Source organism: Symsagittifera roscoffensis, chromosome 8, assembly GCF_963678635.1.
Source record: "Symsagittifera roscoffensis chromosome 8, txSymRosc1.1, whole genome shotgun sequence".
In the NCBI taxonomy this organism is placed as follows: domain Eukaryota; kingdom Metazoa; phylum Xenacoelomorpha; order Acoela; family Convolutidae; genus Symsagittifera; species Symsagittifera roscoffensis.
The window spans coordinates 39,283,872-39,303,931 of record NC_087069.1 but is presented as its reverse complement, the minus strand read 5'-3'; the positions used below and the strand labels follow the sequence as shown (position 1 = coordinate 39,303,931).

Sequence of the window (20,060 nt, the reverse complement as noted above, 5' to 3'; positions counted from 1 at the left end):
GATTGTTTCCTGCTTTTTGAGAGATCTAATTTTTTTTCAATTTTTGAGAGATGGTAGAAATCACTATTTAAGAAGTCATTTTGGCAATGAGAACAGATAATCGAAGCAAAAAAAAAACATTAGAAGTGAACGAAGTATTGACGTTAAAATTAAGTTGACGTTCAAAATTTGACTTGAGTGAACCAAATTATAGCTTCAGTAATATAAAGACATTACTATGGATTTTAGGTCGCTGATGAGACTTAGCAGACTAGTAACTAACAAACCGAACACGTTAAAGTGAAAATCGAAAAGAAAACGGTAAAAATTTGTTATTTTTTGCTTTCTCGGACCATTCAGCGGGAAAATTTTTTGTCGGCCTCAGTTTCACGCAAGTTCAACTGAGGCCGACAATGTTGAAGATATAGAAATATATAAGTCGAGAGATATATAAATTTCAAGCTCTATCAGTCATGATTTGATCTGCAATAAAAAAAATCCGAAACGTTTTCTAAGTCACTAAAAAGGGAAGTCTGAAAAATTTTCGCTTTTCAGACTTTTCTGTTGAAATAGCAATTGAATGAGCTGCTATTATTTCTAAAGTTCAACACCCATACCATGCTCTTATCCGCAAACACAAGCAAAATAATAGCAAAAAGAGCTTTAGAAACGCATCAAAAATAACAAATTAGGTTTCAAAAAAAATTAAAAGCCGCCTAAGGGTTCGAGTTTCCGAGATACAGGTGAAGACCCTAATCTCTTGACAACTGCGGCATATTCCTTTCATGTATTCCAAACTCCGGTCACCAGTAAAATGGAAAAAAAAACTTTGTTGATTAAACCCTGTAGATGTTCCCGCACCAGGGTTATTAGTTAAAATGTTCATACATGTAGATGATCCTACTATGGTTATTAGATTAGAAAAAATGAAAAAAAAACTATTTTTTAATAAATGGTTTATTTAAATTTTTGAAAAGCATGACTGTGCTTAAATTAGGCAAAAGTTGAGCTAAAAAACTGCTTTCAAAATCATTCTGAAAACATGCGCGTGAAAACTAGTTTGAGAAAGTAAAACTAATTACCAAATCGAGCAGGAAAAGTCCACCCTACGCCATAATCTCTTCACTCTACAAGAGTGCTAGGAGCAAAAAAAACCTTCATGCGCTAGAAAACATTTAGCAAAGCATTTTTCAACTTAGCTGAAATTGAAAATTTTAACGCCAGGTGATTAGAAATAATGGCTTTATTTTACGAGACCGTTTCAAGGATCAGGGTAACACATTAGATTTGGCATTTATCGATCGAGTTTTGCGCTTTCAAAATACGTATTCAAGCTATAAATAGTCTAATTCGGATATATATTCAAGTGACGCAACCTTAATATAGAACTCGAAGTTCGTGGCAACTGAAATAAAAATGACAGCTTTACTAAAAAAAAATGCAAGTAGCACAAAAGAGCAAGTAGCACAAAAGATTCTGCCCACACTAAAGTTCAAAATAATGAAAAAACTAATTGATTTTCATTTTTTGGTCAATTTTCTGCTCGTGGGCAGAAGTACAAAACAAAATGGTGAAATTATAATAACAGTAACTGACTAATTTTTTTGCACAGTGAAAAACGAGAACAAAATAAACTTTAATTTTTCAACTTTTTTGAAAGTTCTTTTTTCAGATAATAGCTTTAACTTTTTTGATACGTCAAATGAAGCTTCAAAATTAGTTTTCACGCCCAAATAGCAGTACATTACTCTTCTCGCTGGCTTCAATTGCTCTAATTTGGTCTACAATAAAAATTTAAAACCGGTTTTCTCGACACTGAGCAAACTTATTAGATTTTTTTTGCCGACCAAATCAAGGCTGTAAAATATGTAGGTCGACCTCAATTTTGCGGGAAAAGTATTACCTAGATAAATGTAACAACTGATAAGTAACACTCAAATACAAACTCGCTTCGCACTTCGTGGACCGAACAATGATCAAAACAAAAAAAAACAGAAATCAACTGAGTTTTCAAGCAAAATGATTAGATGAATCCAGGCTGGCTTCTACACAACACTACACTAATTAAACATAGGGTTAATAGAAGAGTTATATATACAAATAGGGCCTAGGAAATTAGACGAAAAGCAAAATTACAAGTGACTAACAAAAACGAATTTAGACGTCGATGCAAAATTACAAATATGGGAAATTAGACTTCCTTGTATTGTTCGTGTCTGAAATTTTTTTACCGAGTGCAATTAACTTTCGTTCAAGCTTTCTTAAAAGCAAATCAACTTTTCACATGCCGCAATTTTTACATTCCGCATTTTTCACATGCCGCAATTGTATAAATTATGCATTTCAAAAATGTTTTATAATCTTGAAATTAACATTTTATAAATCAATTGTGATAAGTATTTAAATATGCAATGGGATCATATACTAATTTTGAAGAAATGAAAATTTGATTTGGGCAATAAGTTTTGTTAGCCTTTTGCTTTCCGTCTAAAATGCTAGTTATGCGGAAACAATTTAACGTCTAAATTCATTTTTGTTGGTCACGTCTAATTTGCTTATCATCTAATTTCCTAACCCCCATACAAATATGCTTAACAACCCTCATTGTCTTTGCTAACTGATAGTTTTTCATGTAAATGTAATAAAATTTATTCATTTTTGTTTTATACTTTGACTTCTCTAAGATAATTAAGGTTTAGGTAAATCATTCCATCTCCTGGCACATGTTCTTAGCAATCAAAATCTCTGACGAGCAATTTCCATATACTTGTCTAGTAGTCACTCAATTTTTTCAATCTATTGTTTAACGTCAATTTATGTTTTTTGCATGATTTTTTTTCGTTTTCTTCAGTTAAAAGATTGATTTTTCAAGGAACAGATCAAAACTCTTCAGCAAACTAAATTTTGTAATGAATATTTGCGCAGAATTATGTTGTTTTCAAAAGTAGATCACGACATTTTTCAATCATTTTTCTCATGAAGCAAAGTTTTACACCAGGGTTTATTTGACGAATCAAATTATCGACATTTTTCCGGTGTATTCTCCTAAAAAAATATTCCACTATAACTAAACTGGGATCCCATTTGACTTTTTCAAAATTGAAGATTTTTAACGATTGCCAATTTGGGCGAACTGTGTTACGATAGGCTGTATGCCAGTAGCAGACAGAAATCGTTTTATAAAATAAGAAAATTTAGCAAGAATAATCAGAAAAATTTCAAACTGACATCTCAAATTTCTATCTGTTATTGTTCCGGCTTTCGATACGAAAGTAACGGAATATTTGTGCTCGGAGTGGGTTTTTTTTCTTCAGATAAATTTCGACTTTTTAACTAGCCATTTTTGACGGAATTTTTTTCTATTTCATTCGAAAGGTATTGTTGTCCTGAGCTCAAATTTGAAAAGATATTTCACCTTTGATCATTTTTCGTAAAGTTATGGGGGTTTAAAGATTGCCATTTGGCCAATTTGGGACAATTAACGTGCGATATATTTCGCGCTATTAAAGCGTAAGCGGAGAGTTAATCCGTCTTAGAAATAGTTCCAAATTGGTTGAAAGAAGCTTACTTGCCATAATTGATTTTTTACAAGCACCGAAATCTATCCTTATGTGATTTATATAGCGCGTGGGGTGATGATTTTCATGAAAAATAATTTAAATTTTTTATTACATTTAATTTTTTAATGTTATTACTGCTCCATAAACCTTAAAAGGCAGTCGGAACATTCAGGGCTTCGCCCTGATACGAGCAGTCTTGTTTTAATTGACTTTTACAGTCAACTTTCTTAAAACAAAGACGTATTTCAGCGATAGCGTCAAGCGACTGTCTAAGTAACGAATGAGTTTATTAGTATTGAATGTCGATTATTTTTCGATTTATCAAGAAGTCGTTAAAAAAAGACGAGAACTGAAGTGCTAAACCGTCGCATTACTTCCTCTAAATTATTCAAGTTTTGTTTAAAAAAATCGTTAAAAAATTTTAACTGCATCAATTTCAATTTTATGAATGCGAATATGCATCAAAAATCATTTTAGAAAGCGTTCGTAGGCGCACTTTTAAACGATAGATATCAAAAACATTAGCTGCTGTTATTAGTGAGAGCGCTGCGGGAATCAGCTCTTCGAGATAATTCTAAATGAAATCTAATAAAACGACCACGATTTACAATAATGCTTCTTGAAAAGAAATAATGCGTGGGCAGCTCATTTTAGGGTAGTTAAAAGATCTCTTTCTCTCTCTCTCTTTCTCTCTCTCTTTGATTGACGTAAAAAAGATTGTTTCGTATTCTATCGAAGCAAGATGTCAATTAAGCTGTGGGATCTCCAAAAATCCAAGGAGCTTATCCTTTTAGCAAAAATATACACTGGTGATTTTAAAAAGATACCATAATTGGAAGTTATAAATAGTTTTATCCAAGTCCATATATTCTGTAGTGCAAAAAAGGTTGGGTAAATTGGAGAATCAACATTGATATGTGATTGACAAAAAAAAGTGATACTAGAAAAAAAATAAGGATCAGTTACGCAGACTTCTTGAAAGTCAACTAAATTAAAACTCATTGCAAATAGAGCTTCATTGCGTTTTAATTAAAAAGAACCACTCAATTGAATACAAACTAGGATAGTTTAGGAAATTAGGATCAACTTCAAACGTATGAGCACTTCAGTGAAAATTGGATTACAAAACACTTTCGCCCACAAATGAAAGGTCAAAAAGCACATCGACCTAAGAAAATCATCGACCTAAGAAAATCATCGACCTAAAAAAATTGACCTAGGAAACCCTCCCTGAAATTTGGTTACGATCACAAATTTATTTTTCAGTCTTTTCAGAGGCAATTTGTTTCCTATTAACCGGAGCAAGTTCCGCATTAATTTAGCAAATATCTCAACACAAACGAAATTTTACTTAGCTATTAAAGAATTTCCATCACAGAGTAATTTTTGTTAGCCAAGGTTGTACTTCAAGAATTGCAAATTTTCCTGAACTTTTTTGCTCTTTGGCGTTATCGTTCTGAAACAGCTGCTGCTGCAAATTGATATCAGTTGATTGCTATTATATCAACCTTGCAGCGCATTTATATTTCAGTGAATTGTTTTATATATCAGTAAAATGATGATAACAAGTGCACGTCAGTGTATAGTGCGTATCTAAAAAAATCATCTCCCATTAAATCAATTTCTCTCACCTGTCTCCGATGTTTAAATATTGTTACCTTTTTCGGCGTTATTTCAAATAGCTTTTGTATGCATAGAGCAAAAGAAGCTATATCAAAAGATCAAAATTCGTCTAATTTTCTAATCAATTAAAAAAATTTGGTTCCATAGATTTGCAGAATTTTACTTTAACTTTAAGAAATCTGTTTTTCGAAAAAAAGTTTTCGCAAAAACAGCGGATTTATTTTTCATAACAGCAGGTCAGAGTTTTATAAAATTTGCAGCCGATCAAAATCATTAAAACTGTCTAAATTTCGAGTGAATTGGCACATTTTCTGTCAGATATCTCAAACCCGAATTCTGACTGGTTTATATAGCTTTCTATCATTCAATCCTTCTGCTATCAGAATATTCCGCTTTAACAACGCATTTCTCTTTTTATTCAAATTGCAAATTGCATGTAGAGGTTTTTACTGTTTTTCCAGTTATTGATTTGCTAAATTTAGCATCAGCCACATGTTTAAAACACGACACCTTGCGGTGATGATGAAAAGAATTCCATTTTCAAACGCGTTCCAAGTTCTTTTATATCCCGGATGAGGTTTTGAAGTAGACAACAAAAAAAATTTAAAGAATTTTGAACCACTTAACCCTGAAAACGCGTATTATTACGATATGCTTTGAAATGGAAATTTTAAGGGAAAACTGATCAACTTTAGCAAAAAAATTCAGATATATCTTTGAAACAGAACTCAATTTACATAACAAATTCAACATCAGAACGGTTCGAAAACGCTCACTCAAAAGCCTCAAAAAATTAATCATTGTTTTTGTTTGTTTTGTTTCAGCGTCGATGAATGTAGTTCAGACTTTTATATAGGTCGCGATGAACTTTTTTTTCGTTTTTGTTTTTAAGAAAAGTCCTAAAATTTGTTCAGGCTCCAATTTACTTTTTCGCGGTTTGACATTTAATTTACTTTTGAGTTAAGTTTTTTCCTTTATTAAAAGGAAGGCATCTCCTCTATCGAACAGCAAAAGTGTAAAGGGCACGAAACATGTCATCAACTTCTAGTTTCAAAAGTGAAATTTAATTTTCAGATTTCCCAGCGAAATAAAAATTTATCTATTGATCCAGTTTTCTCGAATTGGGTTAACTTAATCAAAAAAGCAACAAAAAATAAATTGTTGGTGAAATTAAAAAGATTTAAGGGCATTAATTTTTTCTTTGAAATTCAAAAGTTGAGAATTTTTTGAAAAAAAGCCAAAATTTCTGCGTTTGAACTAATTGACTCTTTTCCAACAGTCTTTTGGTAATGTTTTATTGAAAAGCTAAAGGTTGTTAGATCCCTAGACAAGAATTAGCGCATGATATTTATTTTGTAACTTCTTTTATGAGCTATAACGGTTTTAGGTGCGTTGAATTTACAGGCAGAGAAACTAATACTTTATGACTGACACAGTGGTTCAGATAAATGAGTGTTCAAAAACTTTTACATGTCAAAAAACTGAAACTAATTTGGCATCTTTTATGCTAAGCAAACAAAAATAATCCCGAGATAGTTTGGAACTTAAGAACTTATTTCCGCAGGCTGTTTATTATTCCTGAAACTTCTGCACTGTTAGTCATTGCCTTCACGAGGTTTAAGTCAAGTTACAAGTCTTGACAAAATGCTCTAAATCATGTTTCGACAGGGCTCGGTTTTGCCTCGACAAGATTTGACATTTATATTTCGACTCTATTTTGAACAAGGCTTTGAGCTTACATTCATTTGAAATTAGGAAAAACCCTACACCATTCGAATTATATAAGTTAGTTAAATCAGAGAAAAAAGGTTATGATGTAGAAAAATATATTTATGAAATCTTCAATTAAACTTTTCTTATCTTTGAAAAACGTCTCATTTTATCATTTTTGACCAAATCACTTTTTCCTAATAATTAAGTGCCGATAAACTCAGTAAAGACAATTGTTTTCATGGTTTTTTTTTTTTCGTTTTTTTTGTTCAGGAACATTGATTTACTGTCAAGATTTTAATTGTAAAAATGGATTGTAACATTTTTATAGTACAGCGAAACAAAAAAGAACAATTGATACATTTTTCTCAAATTGGGTTATTTTTACCAAAATATTGTTTTATGCAATCATGAATCTTCTTTGAATTTCAAAGACCTTTAAGGCCATATCTTTATTGTTTTGAAGATATTTCCAAAATAATCAGCAATTTTGATTCTGGTTTTCTTGCGTTCACTGACAATATTCTTTTGGCTATATTTAAGATACTTCAAGTGGAAAAGTTCAACAGTATTCGATTTCAGGCTTCGGTCAGAAACTGAATTTCATGAAAGAGCCACTTTGTTTGACGAACAAGACAAAACAAATTTGATGTAACAAGAGAGCAATGAAACATAGCCCTGCTTAATTTCGCAGAGCTGTATTAATATTGTAAATGAACACCGTCATATTGTTCAAACTAAACGAACCATTACCAAACGGTACGTCATACCTGCATAGGTCAGCTAAGGTTTTCAACTGTAGCGGCTTTCGAACTCAGCTTTAAAATGACCAAACGTCGTTACTTAAGCAGTTACACGTTATTTTTACACACAAAGTCCACAAAGATATTTTACCATGTGAATCATCGACGTATTCAAGAAAAGATAGGGTTTAAATTACACGAATGCTTGGATTCAACTGTTTGGAAAACAAGACTTTTGGTCGAACTGAAAATCAAAAATGCTAGTGAGGGGCCCAATTTCTGCTAAGGCATCCACCCATCCCCTCTCCTCTCTAAATCTAAGACTTTCTATATCCAGTTTGGTGCTGGGGGAAGCATTACCATGCCTTAAACTGAAATAATGAAAAAAAATGGAGATCATGAAAAAAATATCTGTGATGTAAATTAGAACCCTAATACCCTCCAAGTTTAGTAATGGTAAAAGCCTCTATACAATATATATGTTCAGCTCTAATTAAATACAAGCGGATTCGATTGAAAAAGATTTAAAAAATAATAAGGAAAACTCTTTATCATTAAAAAATGAGTGAATCACATTGCTATCTTTTGGGAAAGTTAGACTGACTTATTAATTTCTTTAGAGCAATTTTATCAGGTTCTAAGCTAATTTCCTTTGCCAGAGTAAATGAACTTGAAATGTGGAACCAGAATTTTTTCCTCGAAAGTAAACAACTTTTTCAACAAAAATTTAAGAAATTGACCATGCTTCAATATCAAAGGGGTCCAAACTCGGCTCGTTTCTGCTTTTTTATATCTATAGAATTTGATTTTTTTCTGGGAAAACTTGAATTGTCAAGTACAAACATTTAAAAAAAGAAATTGATTTTTTTACAAGTTGAAAAAACTCCGACTACCAAATACTAAATTTTCTCTTGTCTCCACATGCCAGACATTTGAATATTGAATTAGCAACGGAACAAATCGTATGAAGAGTAAACAAAGCCGACATCAGGTTCTAATATAATTTCCTTTGCTAGACATGTAACACATAAAAAACATAATAACATAATATAAAAAACATAAAAACACATTAAAAACATTAAAAGTCGAATTTTTTAAATGTTGAAAAAAGGTCTAGCAAAATTTAAATTTTCCCATATCTCGACATTCCAGACATTTGAGTTTTGAATTAGCAACGGCACAAAGCTTATGATGAGTAAACAAAGCCGACGATCTTTGAGCATGTGACTTTATAAAAATCCTTCAAGTGTCAAGCCCCACCTAAAACTACAATGAGCAACACTTGAACTTCCAACTAAAAGAAACTTTCTTCCAGCAAAAGAAAAAAATCTTGATATGGCAACTAAGCCGACAATCTTTGAGCAGACATCTTTAATTTAAAAATCAATTTTACGGATCTTTTTGTTTAACCAAAGATTTAAGCTACCCAAAAAATGCAACGAAAAACCCTTGCGCATAGTGCGGGTTTAAGCCGATAATCTTGAAGGGATAAAGAATGAAGAAATGTGGGATCAAGAATAGAACAATATAAGAGGTGTGTAAGAAAAGTTGTTTTCGGTGAAAAAAGCCTAGTTCCCGATAACAAGACAATTGCTCTCATAAATGTAATCATTCCTTTTACAATAATTGGACTTTATTGCTTCGTTGTATGTTATATCGGCTCAGTTGCATTAAAAAAGGTTGTTTGAAGGACAAGAGTATATAGTCATGTTTTTTATTTGCTCCGGGGAGCGTAACAAATTTTTAAGTCAATAAAACCTTTAGGATACTTCTTTCGGCTCTACGGACGCATACCAAAATAGTGTCCCCGTAGTTATTGTTATCTCAGAGCTAACTAAACACTTAGGCATACATAAAGAAAGAATTTATTTTTCCTTTTATAAACAATATATCAGCATAATTAAATTTACCACATTTAAAGCAGGAACGGATAGACAACGGGACCTGTTGGTCCACTAAAAGTCTACCCTTCTATTCAAATTAAACATCTCTAATGAAACAAATCAAATTAAACAATACGAGCAAACATATTTTTATTTAAATACAAAAGCTACAGCTCGTGAAAAAAAAAATATATATATATATGTCTATTTATAAATTTATGTTGACATTAATTAACTATCGAATTAGTACCAAACTTATCAATACTTCCAGGGCGCTGTAATATTATATGTATATTTTTTTTCCAAGTTTTTCAAAAAAAATTAGTGAGAAAAATCCAAAAAAAATCAAAAAACCTCGATTTGTAGATGCTAGTTTTTTTAGTTTCTTTTTAAACAAAATTTCAAATTTAGTGATTTCCACCGTATTTTCTATCCACGAGCTTGCAATGATATGTGTCTGATGTAATTGCGAAGGCCCTCAATTAATTGAGCGCTATTTTTTTAAAATTAAACATTGAATTTATTTGTAACCGCTGAACTGAATGCGTTTTAATAATTAAATGTGCTTTTTAGAATGCATCTACTCTCTGCTTTAAACTGGTCCCAAGACTAGACTTTTTCAAACAGATATTTTTTCGATCCCGAGACAACTTATTCAAAGTTTTCAAATATCGACTGACTCACGACTGAAAGGTGTGCCTTGATGTCCAATTTTGCACAAAAATACCTGAAGACTAAAATCATCCCTTCTACATAATCGTAACGATAACCCTACAAAATTTAAATCATATTTGAGACGTTTTTTCTTCCCTGTAATTTAGTTTAAGGGTGAATTGACGGCTAATCTGATCATCATATATGATCTCTAACTGGGTGAAGAAATCAGAAAATACGGCTACTACTTGATCGGTATAAAATTCTGTTAACGTCAAAATTTAATGGGACATCTGTTCACTTAATAGTAGTGCATAACTGTATGTACGGGCAAGAGAAATACACTCCTATGAATTTTCATAATCGCTTTATACGTCAAATAGAGAAGCCAGATTACATCATAAAAAGCATTGGCTTGACATAATTTGACAGGATCAGTTCTGAATTACATTACAGATTGGTTAAAAATGTTTAAATAACCGTAAAAAGAAAGATAAAATCACCCATGAGTTTTAACACAATGTCAAATTAATAACTGTCAAAACACTTCCATTGTATTAAGATCATTTGCAAGTTAATAAAAGTACTGCTGGATTAATAAATAGACTGTCAAACTAATAAAAAAAACGGTTTACAGATTTAGTCCAAAAAACAAATTGACAGATTTCGCCCTATTTTTAAAATTCTCTCCCAGTCCCCAAATGGTGGTCGCGCTTTGGTACTGGCGCAACAAAAGCCTCCAGGCGTTTTCATAAACAGCTCGCAACACACATCAACTCAGAGAAGATACGAAATCTGTTGATACGTTTTTTAAAAAATGATATGAAAACTGCTGGTAAAAATATGACGAAATCTTGTTGGACCAAATCTGTTCGCACTATAAAAATGTAGCAAAATTAGTATAAGCACAATTTTATTATTACAAGACACTTGCTTCGCAATTGTAAAGAGTCAATATAAGTAACGTAGCGAATAGTCTTACATAGGTCTTGATGATTTTTTTCGTTTTTTTTTTATGTTTCAGGATAAAATTGTTCTCGCTCAGATTTGATTTTCGAAGTTAGAATTTTGATTTTCTTTTTCAAGTTCAGTTCAATTCCCTTTTCAAATAGAAGGTAAACTCCACTATCGAACAGCAAAAATGTAAAGATCACAAAAAAACGTGATCGGTTCCTAGCTTTGAAAGTGATTTTAAATTTCAGATTTCCCAGAGGAAAATTTTTTTCAAAATTCTTAAAATTTAAAGAGCTTTACGGGTATATCATTTTTCTCTGGAAATCGAAAGTTTTTTTTTTCAAGATGAGTCAGTATTTTTTCTTGTTTCTTTGACTATTTTCCAAATGTTGGCTATGTTTAATTTAGAATCACTTATTAGCTTGGAAGTTTCTTAGCTACCTTAAGGTTTGATCAGCAATAGGTATTACAAAAATAATTTAAAAAAAGTGGTCGAAGTTCAAATCCCTGGGAGGGGTAGGTCGTTCGGAAAAAAATACCAAAGATTTACGGTTTTCGTCTACGCAGTTTATTTATATATTTGTAATCCATAGAAAACAATTTTCATTAGCTTTTAATCAGAAGTAGACAGAAGCTACTGTCGTGTTCTCAGACTTAGAGCTTTTTAAGTCTGTGTTGATAAGCAAACAGAACATTAGTTATCTTAATATAATTAATTGGTTCTTTATTTTTAGCACAAATGCTTAGGCCCCTAAGGTCTGATGTTTGAAGCGTAACATAGGAATACCAGTCCAAACTATCGCAATCAGGGAGAGAAAAAAATTATTTAAATGTTATAAATGCAATCGATAGTCATTAAGTTTCAAGTAGTTGTATATTTTTAATTGACAATTCATATTGAGCGAAAACTGACGTTGTAAATAGTACAATCGGGACCATAATGCAGGTTGTTGACGTAGGTTTTCATATCTATCAAAATCAGATACGCTTGTACCTGTTAAGATCTATACATGCAAAGATATACACATCTGTATATTGTAAATAGATTATAATTGATTAAGAATGACGAAAGGGGAAATGGGTTTCTGTAAAATGAAAAAAAAATAGTGACAAAATGTTTTAAAAAATTATTAATGACGAAAAAAGATATCATGGGTTCGGTAAAACTTTTGTGATTAATTTGTCCCCATTCGTGTTAAAATAATTGCCGAATTTAATTGTTTTGTAGGCTCGTGTAAAAAAGTGAATAATAACTATCTTGTAACTTTGTTCCGCAGGTGTGTTTCTCGCGCTCGAATGAGTACCAGCTGAACGACAGTGCCAAGTACTTCTTGGACGATCTGGACAGGATTGGGGAGCCAGACTACCTGCCGTCTGAGCAGGATGTGCTGAGGACCAGAGTGAAGACCACTGGCATCGTCGAGACACACTTCAGCTTCAAAAACCTCAACTTCAAGGTCATTTTTCACACTTTACTTTCTTTTTTTTCAGCAAAACACGTTAATTTCATATAACTATTTGGTTTATAAAACGTGTCTAGGATTGTTTACTTTTACAAACAATCAACTATATAAACTGAACTGCACGTGGCACCAATTATTTCTATAATTATTTATTAGCTTAAGAAAAAAATTATTGGTAGAAGTAATTTCTGAATCCACCGAATGATCAGTCAATTGGTACTGATTCGTGTTTCAACAAGGACCAATACTCTACATTTTAGATTTCTAACAGTTTCGCACAGTTACTTGTGTCAATTTAATGGGCTTATATTCTCAAATTATTTTATTAAAATTGGCTGGAAACAATGAAGGAAAACTATGTTTTAATTTTGTTATTTTATTTGAAAAGGACCAAAAGTTCTTCAGGCTGAAAATTTTTGCGCAAAAAACATTGGCTATTTTTCTTCCCCCCCCCCCACCTGCAAAAATTTACTAGTGAAAGTTTGTTCATGTTATTCGAATGTTACGAAAATTGGCATGCGAACTATTTTAGGCCATGCCAAACATATTTGGTCTTTATGTTTAACCTTGCGAAACCCCTCGTTACAACATAAAATTGATGTTTATGCGAGGTGGGGGAAAGGAAAAAGAGCCAAAAAATTTAATGCTTTCAGTCACGAAGTGAAAGTTAGTCAATTCAAAATCGAATTGATATTTTTAGAAAATTAAAAATTCTAAAGATTAAAAAACTTTTAATTCGGTTTGTATGAATAGACTATATATAGACAATTAGTGCTAATTGCATGATGAAAAAAGTGCAATGAAAATGAACCAAAGTTTTTGATTGCTGAAAAATTGAAAATATCAAATCAATTTAGATGATTAATCCACAATTCAATGACAAAATATAAAATATAAAATGCTTTTTCTTTCTAAATTAATTTTCATAACAATTTTGCAGAAAGTGAAAAAGTAGTTCGCTATTGAATTACAATTTCTCTTTCTGCAAAACATTATGAAAATATATATTTTTTTCAATTTCTGACTTCATTATCAGGTGTTTGACGTGGGGGGTCAGAGGAGCGAGCGGAAGAAGTGGATGCACTGTTTTGAGGACGTCAACGCCATCATATTCTGCGCCGCACTCTCCGCATATGACCAGGTGAGTCATTCACAGAGAGAGAAGTCGAACGAAACAAGATACTAATTAGTAGTAGTCAGTAGTAATTAACTAGATAACCAGGCTTGTCAGTCTTCATTGACAGGCAATCAGTAGAAGAACGAAAAAAGACACAATATACAAACTAGTAGTTGGTAGTTAGAAATTAACCCATATATGGATCAATTCATGAAATTATCATTTGGAATACGACTAAGTCAGTTGAATTAAGCACTACACAAGACCACTACACTTATCGCCAAGATGGTTACATAAATTGAATCAGTGTTCAAACAAAACAGTCCGGAAAAGTGCACCTTTGATTCACAATTGCATTATATCAACTAACTAATTACTAGTTAGTATCTTGTGTCTTTCTTTTTCGTTCAAATTCAGTGCCAGTTCTTCTTCTTGTTAGGACGTTTGCAGGCATTGCTGCCTTTTGTCCGCCATGGTTAAGTTGCGTACAACAGCTCTCCACTGTTGGCGGTTTTCAGCAGTTTCTTGACAAATCTCCATCCACGTTTCCTCCCATTCCTCATATTGGGCGACGATAGGGTTTTAGGAGCGGTTCCAGTTCTTTTGCGACTTGTCTCATCCAGGAAGTTTTCATGCCTCCGCGCGGTCACTTCCAGGAGTCGCCTTTCATGAAAGATAAGCAGGCTTTCGGGAATCTTTCAGGTGGCATGCGAAGGACGTGACCAACCCATTTCAGGCGTGGTCTCTGGATTACTGTGGCTAGTGGCTCGGAGGCTTGATTTGTGTGGAATGGTCTGCACCGACGATCGAAGCTCTTGAGTTTGCTGAGTTTGGTGGATGTCAGCGGCCATGATTCACAACCGTACAAGAGGGTGCTCCTGATGCAGGCGTCATATAGTCTTAGTTTGATTGAGTTTGGAATCTCTCTTAATGTCCAAATGTTCTGGAGGTTTTTCCAGACTCCAGTGGCTTTGCCGATACGACTACGAACTTCGGGTTATGTTCTGTTGCAAATGGTCATTGTGCTTCCTAAATAGCAGAAGCTTTGAACAACTTCAACTCGCTCGTTGTTATGAATCAGATTAATGATGTCATTGGTGCTGATGGCTTTTGTCTTCTTCACGTTAATGATTAGGCCAGTTTTCGAGGCACTTTCTGATACGCGGATGAGCAGCTTTTGGGCGTTGTCTTCGTCATCTTCTGGCAGACAGATATCATCTGCGAAATCGAGGTCTGTAACTGTCGCGTTGTCTAGCTCGAGGTCAAAGTTTTTATCGGCTAGTACGTTTTTCATGATCCAGTCTATCACCATGATGAACACTAGAGGCGATAACACGGAGCCCTGGCGGACACCTGTAGTGATCTGGAATTTTCGGTATAGTGAGTTGTTCGCTCGCACTTGACTGAATGTTTCTGAATACATAACTTTGAGGATTGAAATGATATTTTCTGGCATTCCCAGAGAGGTGCAAATCTTGTAGATAACATATTTACTCACGCTGTCGAAAAGGGCTTTGGAGTCGATGAATGTCATGTGCGTGTGTCGGCTGTACTCATGACGTTTTTCGATTTTTTTTTACCGAAGCGCAAAGATCTGGTCGCGGCATCCACATTTCGGCCTGAAGCCGGCTAGATTCTCCATTGCGATGGCTTCGTATGATGTCGCAATGCGTTAGAGGAGAATATGTTCTAAGATCTTGAGTGAGATTGACAGGAGTGATAGCGTGTCTTTTTTTTCATTCAAACTCAGTGCCAGTCACACTAACGGAACCTATTCTCATAACAAAAGGACAGAATGTTCGAATTCCCCCTCGTTCACGGTTGGAGGGGTCCCAGTGTCACCCGCCACCTCGAGGTGGGACCGGCTGCGGAGAAACTGATGGCATTACTTTTCCCGCGGATGGTCCTGCATTGAGCAGAACGGGGCTAATAATAAAAAAAGTACCGAAATTATCAAGATCCTTTAAACAGACCACTTTGACTGATTTGCCCACTTATTTCATTCGAACTTTTAATAACTGAACTCTCATTGGCTTATTTAATTTTTGTACTGCCCCGCCCACAAAATAATTTCTGACAACTTAATACAGTAATTAGAATATGAGTTAGTTGAAATGCTCAAACACACATTTTCTCAAAAGGTATAAAAGTTCTTTGTAAATGGGTATTTCGAGGTGTTCAGGAGAGCTCGAAAAATCACAAGATTTCGCCTAGTAAGAAAAAACAACAATTTTTTTTTCAAACATTATCCCCGTATGTTCACTCATGTAAATTTATCTCCGAAGAATCATAAAATTATAAATCAAGTTAACATAAATTTAAATTAGAAGACATTTATTTGAAAAACACTTAATCAAGATCAAACATAGACCAGCAGAGCTGTAAATTTAAAGGCATGTGAGCACTCCTGATCATAAATAAAAAATTTATAATCAACATATATCACTTCAGAAAACAACCAACTCGACGACAAACCCGTATTTTTGTCCAAAAATTATTTACATTTTCATGTTGAAAAAAAAGACCATATAAATCCACTTGGAGCTCTACTACAAACTCCGCCTAACTTCTTTGATTTGGGCTCACTTGATTTGATATTTTATAATGATTTCATTTGATTACTTGCCGATGGCATTTAAAGATCCAATTAATTTTCAATATCAACCAATTTTCAATCCAAAAACGTCATTGCTGTATTCTGCCACTAATAAATGAAATATAACTGTTTTTCTTTTTATAAATAAAAGTGACATTTAAGTCAGCGATGAGAAGTCTACAAAAGATGCACTTTAAAAAGAAAAGACTGATGAAACTAAAACGTCATAAAACTACAATAAATATGAAACCAACCTTGCTGTTTTTAACCTGAAGTATTAAGAATTCAAAAGCAAAATTTAAATTTTATCAGATATAGCCAACTGACAGTTGGAAAAGAGTAATGGACGCAAGGAAACAGAAAAAACTGACTGGTTTTTTTTAAAAAAACTTCAACTTTCAAATTTTAAAGAAACAATATATATCCTGAAAGCTCTTTGAATTTCGCCAATAAAAACTTCTCTTTCACAAAAATTAGAAACACAAATTTGAGCTATAAGTATAAAAAATTTTCAAATGGTATCAAAAGCTCTGATCAAAAATGGTTAAGTAAGAAGCCGAAATTTTTCTGGAGAAAAAAAACTTTACCGAAAAAATATTTTGCTACTTTCCGTAAAGAAAACATAAAGAAAACGCCGTTAAGAAAACATATTTTGATATTTATTTGCTATCTGCATATATACGAGTAAATTAGTCCTCCGAGACATTTAATTTCATGTTTTCCACAAAACGATATAAAAACAAAGCAAAACGGCTCTTATCAGGTCGCAATCTGAATTTTATGACTGTCCATTGAAACAGCAATCGCCTAAAAAGCTTGATAAACTTTTCAAAAAAAAAATAAAAGAAATGAAATGCAAATATGAGATTTTTTTTCCAAAAAATCATTCCCTCACACCCATATTAAGTAAAAATGATAGATTTTGCTCCTAGTAAAGTAGGAAACAAATAGAAGATAAACAAGGCTGCTCGTATCATGACGAGGCACTGAATGTTCCGACTGCCTTCTAAGGTCTATGGACCAGTAATAACTTGGAAAATTAAATTTGAAAAAAAATAACTTAAAAATTAAATGTAAAAAAAATAAGATACTTTTTTTTTAATTTAAGATTTTTGCAAAAATCATCCCTCAACACGCCATATAAATTAAAAAGTGACAAATTTCGCTCCTAATAACAAATCAATTATGGCTTATAAGCTTCCTTCAACCAATTTGGAACAATTTTTAAGACTGATTAAATCTCCACTTACGCGTTAATAGCGCCAAATATATCGCGAGCTATTTGTCCCAAAGTGGCAATCTTTAAACCCCCATAACTTAACAAAAAATGATCAAAAGTAAATTACTTTTTCAAATTTGACCTCAAGACAACAATACCTTTCGGATGATATGAAAAATTCCCTCAAAAAAGGCTAGTTAAAAAGTCAAATTTGTCTGAAAAAAAAACACCCCGAGCACAAATAATCCGCCACTTTCTTCGAAGGTAGCAAAAATAACTGAAAACGAAAAACAGCAGCAATTTGTGCACATTTTCTGCATTTTTGGCTCTTTCATTTCTATTTACTCCTTTCATTTCTATTTTGATTTTCTACTATTAAGAAAAAAATTGCAGCCCGAAATTTGTTCATTTTTGGAGACAATTATCCCAGCTTATTTATGTCTATTTGCGTCAAAATACGGCTGGTTTTAATGAATAATGCTGATAAATGTCAAAAACTATCAATTATGTGAATTAAAGCGGAAAAAGCCTCCTCAGTTTGTATAAAAAGACGACATTTTCTATTATTAACATTTTCTTCAGTTTTGCACATAACGACGACAAACAAATTAAATAGAAAAAATGCCCCAATTTTAAGAGAAAATCTTCAAATGAAAAAATGACTGAAAATCAATTTGAAATTTTCATTCTTAAAAATAGAAAATACATATCCAGGAAACGTTGAAAATTGGCGGAGAAATGCTAATGTTTTATACAGCCGAAAATTAGAAGTTACGCCTTAATTTTTACCAGAAACTTTTCTCATAACCCTACCTCGTTTTGCAAAAAATAGTTTGCTGATTCATAATTAGGTACAATATTCGCATATTCTTAGCTGTTGAATTAGTCTTATTTTACGGGTGGAAATTCTTTGAATCTTGTTTAACACCCAAGGGGGTAGGGAATTCGTAAAAAAGTACCAAATAAGTACATCCTTAATCGTTGGTTGAGCTCATTACATGGGTGGCAATTTTTCACTAGGTACCAATGATTCCGCTTTTCAAGATCTCAAAGTGACCCACTCGATGAGACAATCTTTAGTAGCCGTGTCCTAGTGGGATTAGACACGCGTCTCTCAGCACGAGGATCGTGTGTTCGAATCCCACTTTGGTCACGGTTGGAGGGGACCCAGAGTCATCCGCCTCCTCAAGGTGGGACCGGCTGCGGCAAACCGGATGACATAACCCCTCCACAGTTGGTCCTGCAATGAGCAGAACGGGGGCTAATAATAATAGAAAAATGAGACAATTTTCTTTTTTGTCACCCTCGAGGCATTTTTAACAGTATTTTCTTTGCTGTTGTAATGTAGCAGCTGGTAAATTTAACTTCAAACGACAATTCACTTCGGATATCTCATCAATGATATTAGTTTGAGATATACTTTTTATTATTTCCTCTCTAGGTGCTGTACGAGGATGAGACGACGAATAGGATGCACGAGTCGACTCGGCTGTTCGACTCCATCGCCAACAACAAGTGGTTCGTGGACACCTCCATCATCCTCTTCCTCAACAAGAAGGATCTGTTTGAGGAGAAGATAAAGAAGAGTCCCCTAACCATCGCTTTCCCCGGTAAGCAAAAAAAAACAAGGATAGTCGGTTGCCGTGAAAGTAGCACAGAAAAATCCAACCAAAAAAAAAGAAAAGCAAAAAAAAAAACCATTTTTCTTTTGCAAATTGAAACGTTTCTTGTTCGTTCGGCTATGAGCGGATCTGAAGGAAAGCCAATTAAAAATTAACTTCAATACTAACGGTTTTTTTATCAAAAAGTTGATCGAGAAACAAAGAGCAAATAAAAAAATTAATTTTTTTCACCAATTTTTTGCAAAATTTTGAAATATTTTTTAAAGATTTTTTTTTTGTGGCCAAGAAGGCGCAAAAAGAAGCTTCAAAAACAGTATTCCTGGAGTAAAACTAACTTCTAACATCTTATTTGCGAATTCTAAGCCTGCTCGCTCGCTTTATTTGCTCGAAAATGAGACCAAAAATCATAAAACTTAAGCCGGTTTACTCTCCACCGAGATTTTTAGGAAATTTTTAAATATTTTAATAGATTTCGAATCACGACTGCAAGGGCCCGTAATATGATATATCACTCGATCCCTCCCGAAGCTTAATTGTGGCACCAGAAAACAAAAAAGAAGAAGTAATCAAAAAAACAGACCCTAATACAAAATTCCATTTAGTTTACATATTATGTTGTCGGGCACGGATCTTCATTTTTCTCGAGGGGGTAAGAGGATTTTCATAAAAGTTTTCGAAATCAATTTTTGAATGTTTTGCAAACACTGCCTCTTTTTTACTGGGGAAAAACGCGCTCAAAACCATCCAAAATCGCAACAAATTTTTTCGGCTATTTCATTTAAAACCATATAAAATTTTTGCCGCATCATAATTAGTATTCGAGCACTAAAAACCAAAATTAGAAAAAATTTCAAAAATCGCTAAAATCAACGATAACGCAATTAACAGAACACAATCGCAAAAAAAAAAACGATGAAATACTATGAAACAGCCAATA

General features: G+C 33.2%; 1 protein-coding gene across 2 annotated transcripts in view; it reads left to right on the top strand.

The window, feature by feature from the left end:
* Positions 1-20,060, top strand: part of LOC134853318 (guanine nucleotide-binding protein G(o) subunit alpha-like) — a 42,373-nt gene that overhangs the window by 20,648 nt on the left and 1,665 nt on the right. For both annotated transcript variants that reach the window (XM_063869293.1, XM_063869294.1), the window contains 3 exons: positions 12,384-12,563; positions 13,606-13,710; positions 18,943-19,111. In XM_063869293.1, coding sequence (XP_063725363.1) covers positions 12,384-12,563; positions 13,606-13,710; positions 18,943-19,111 — 454 coding nt within the window. The remainder of the gene's footprint in view (positions 1-12,383; positions 12,564-13,605; positions 13,711-18,942; positions 19,112-20,060) is intronic.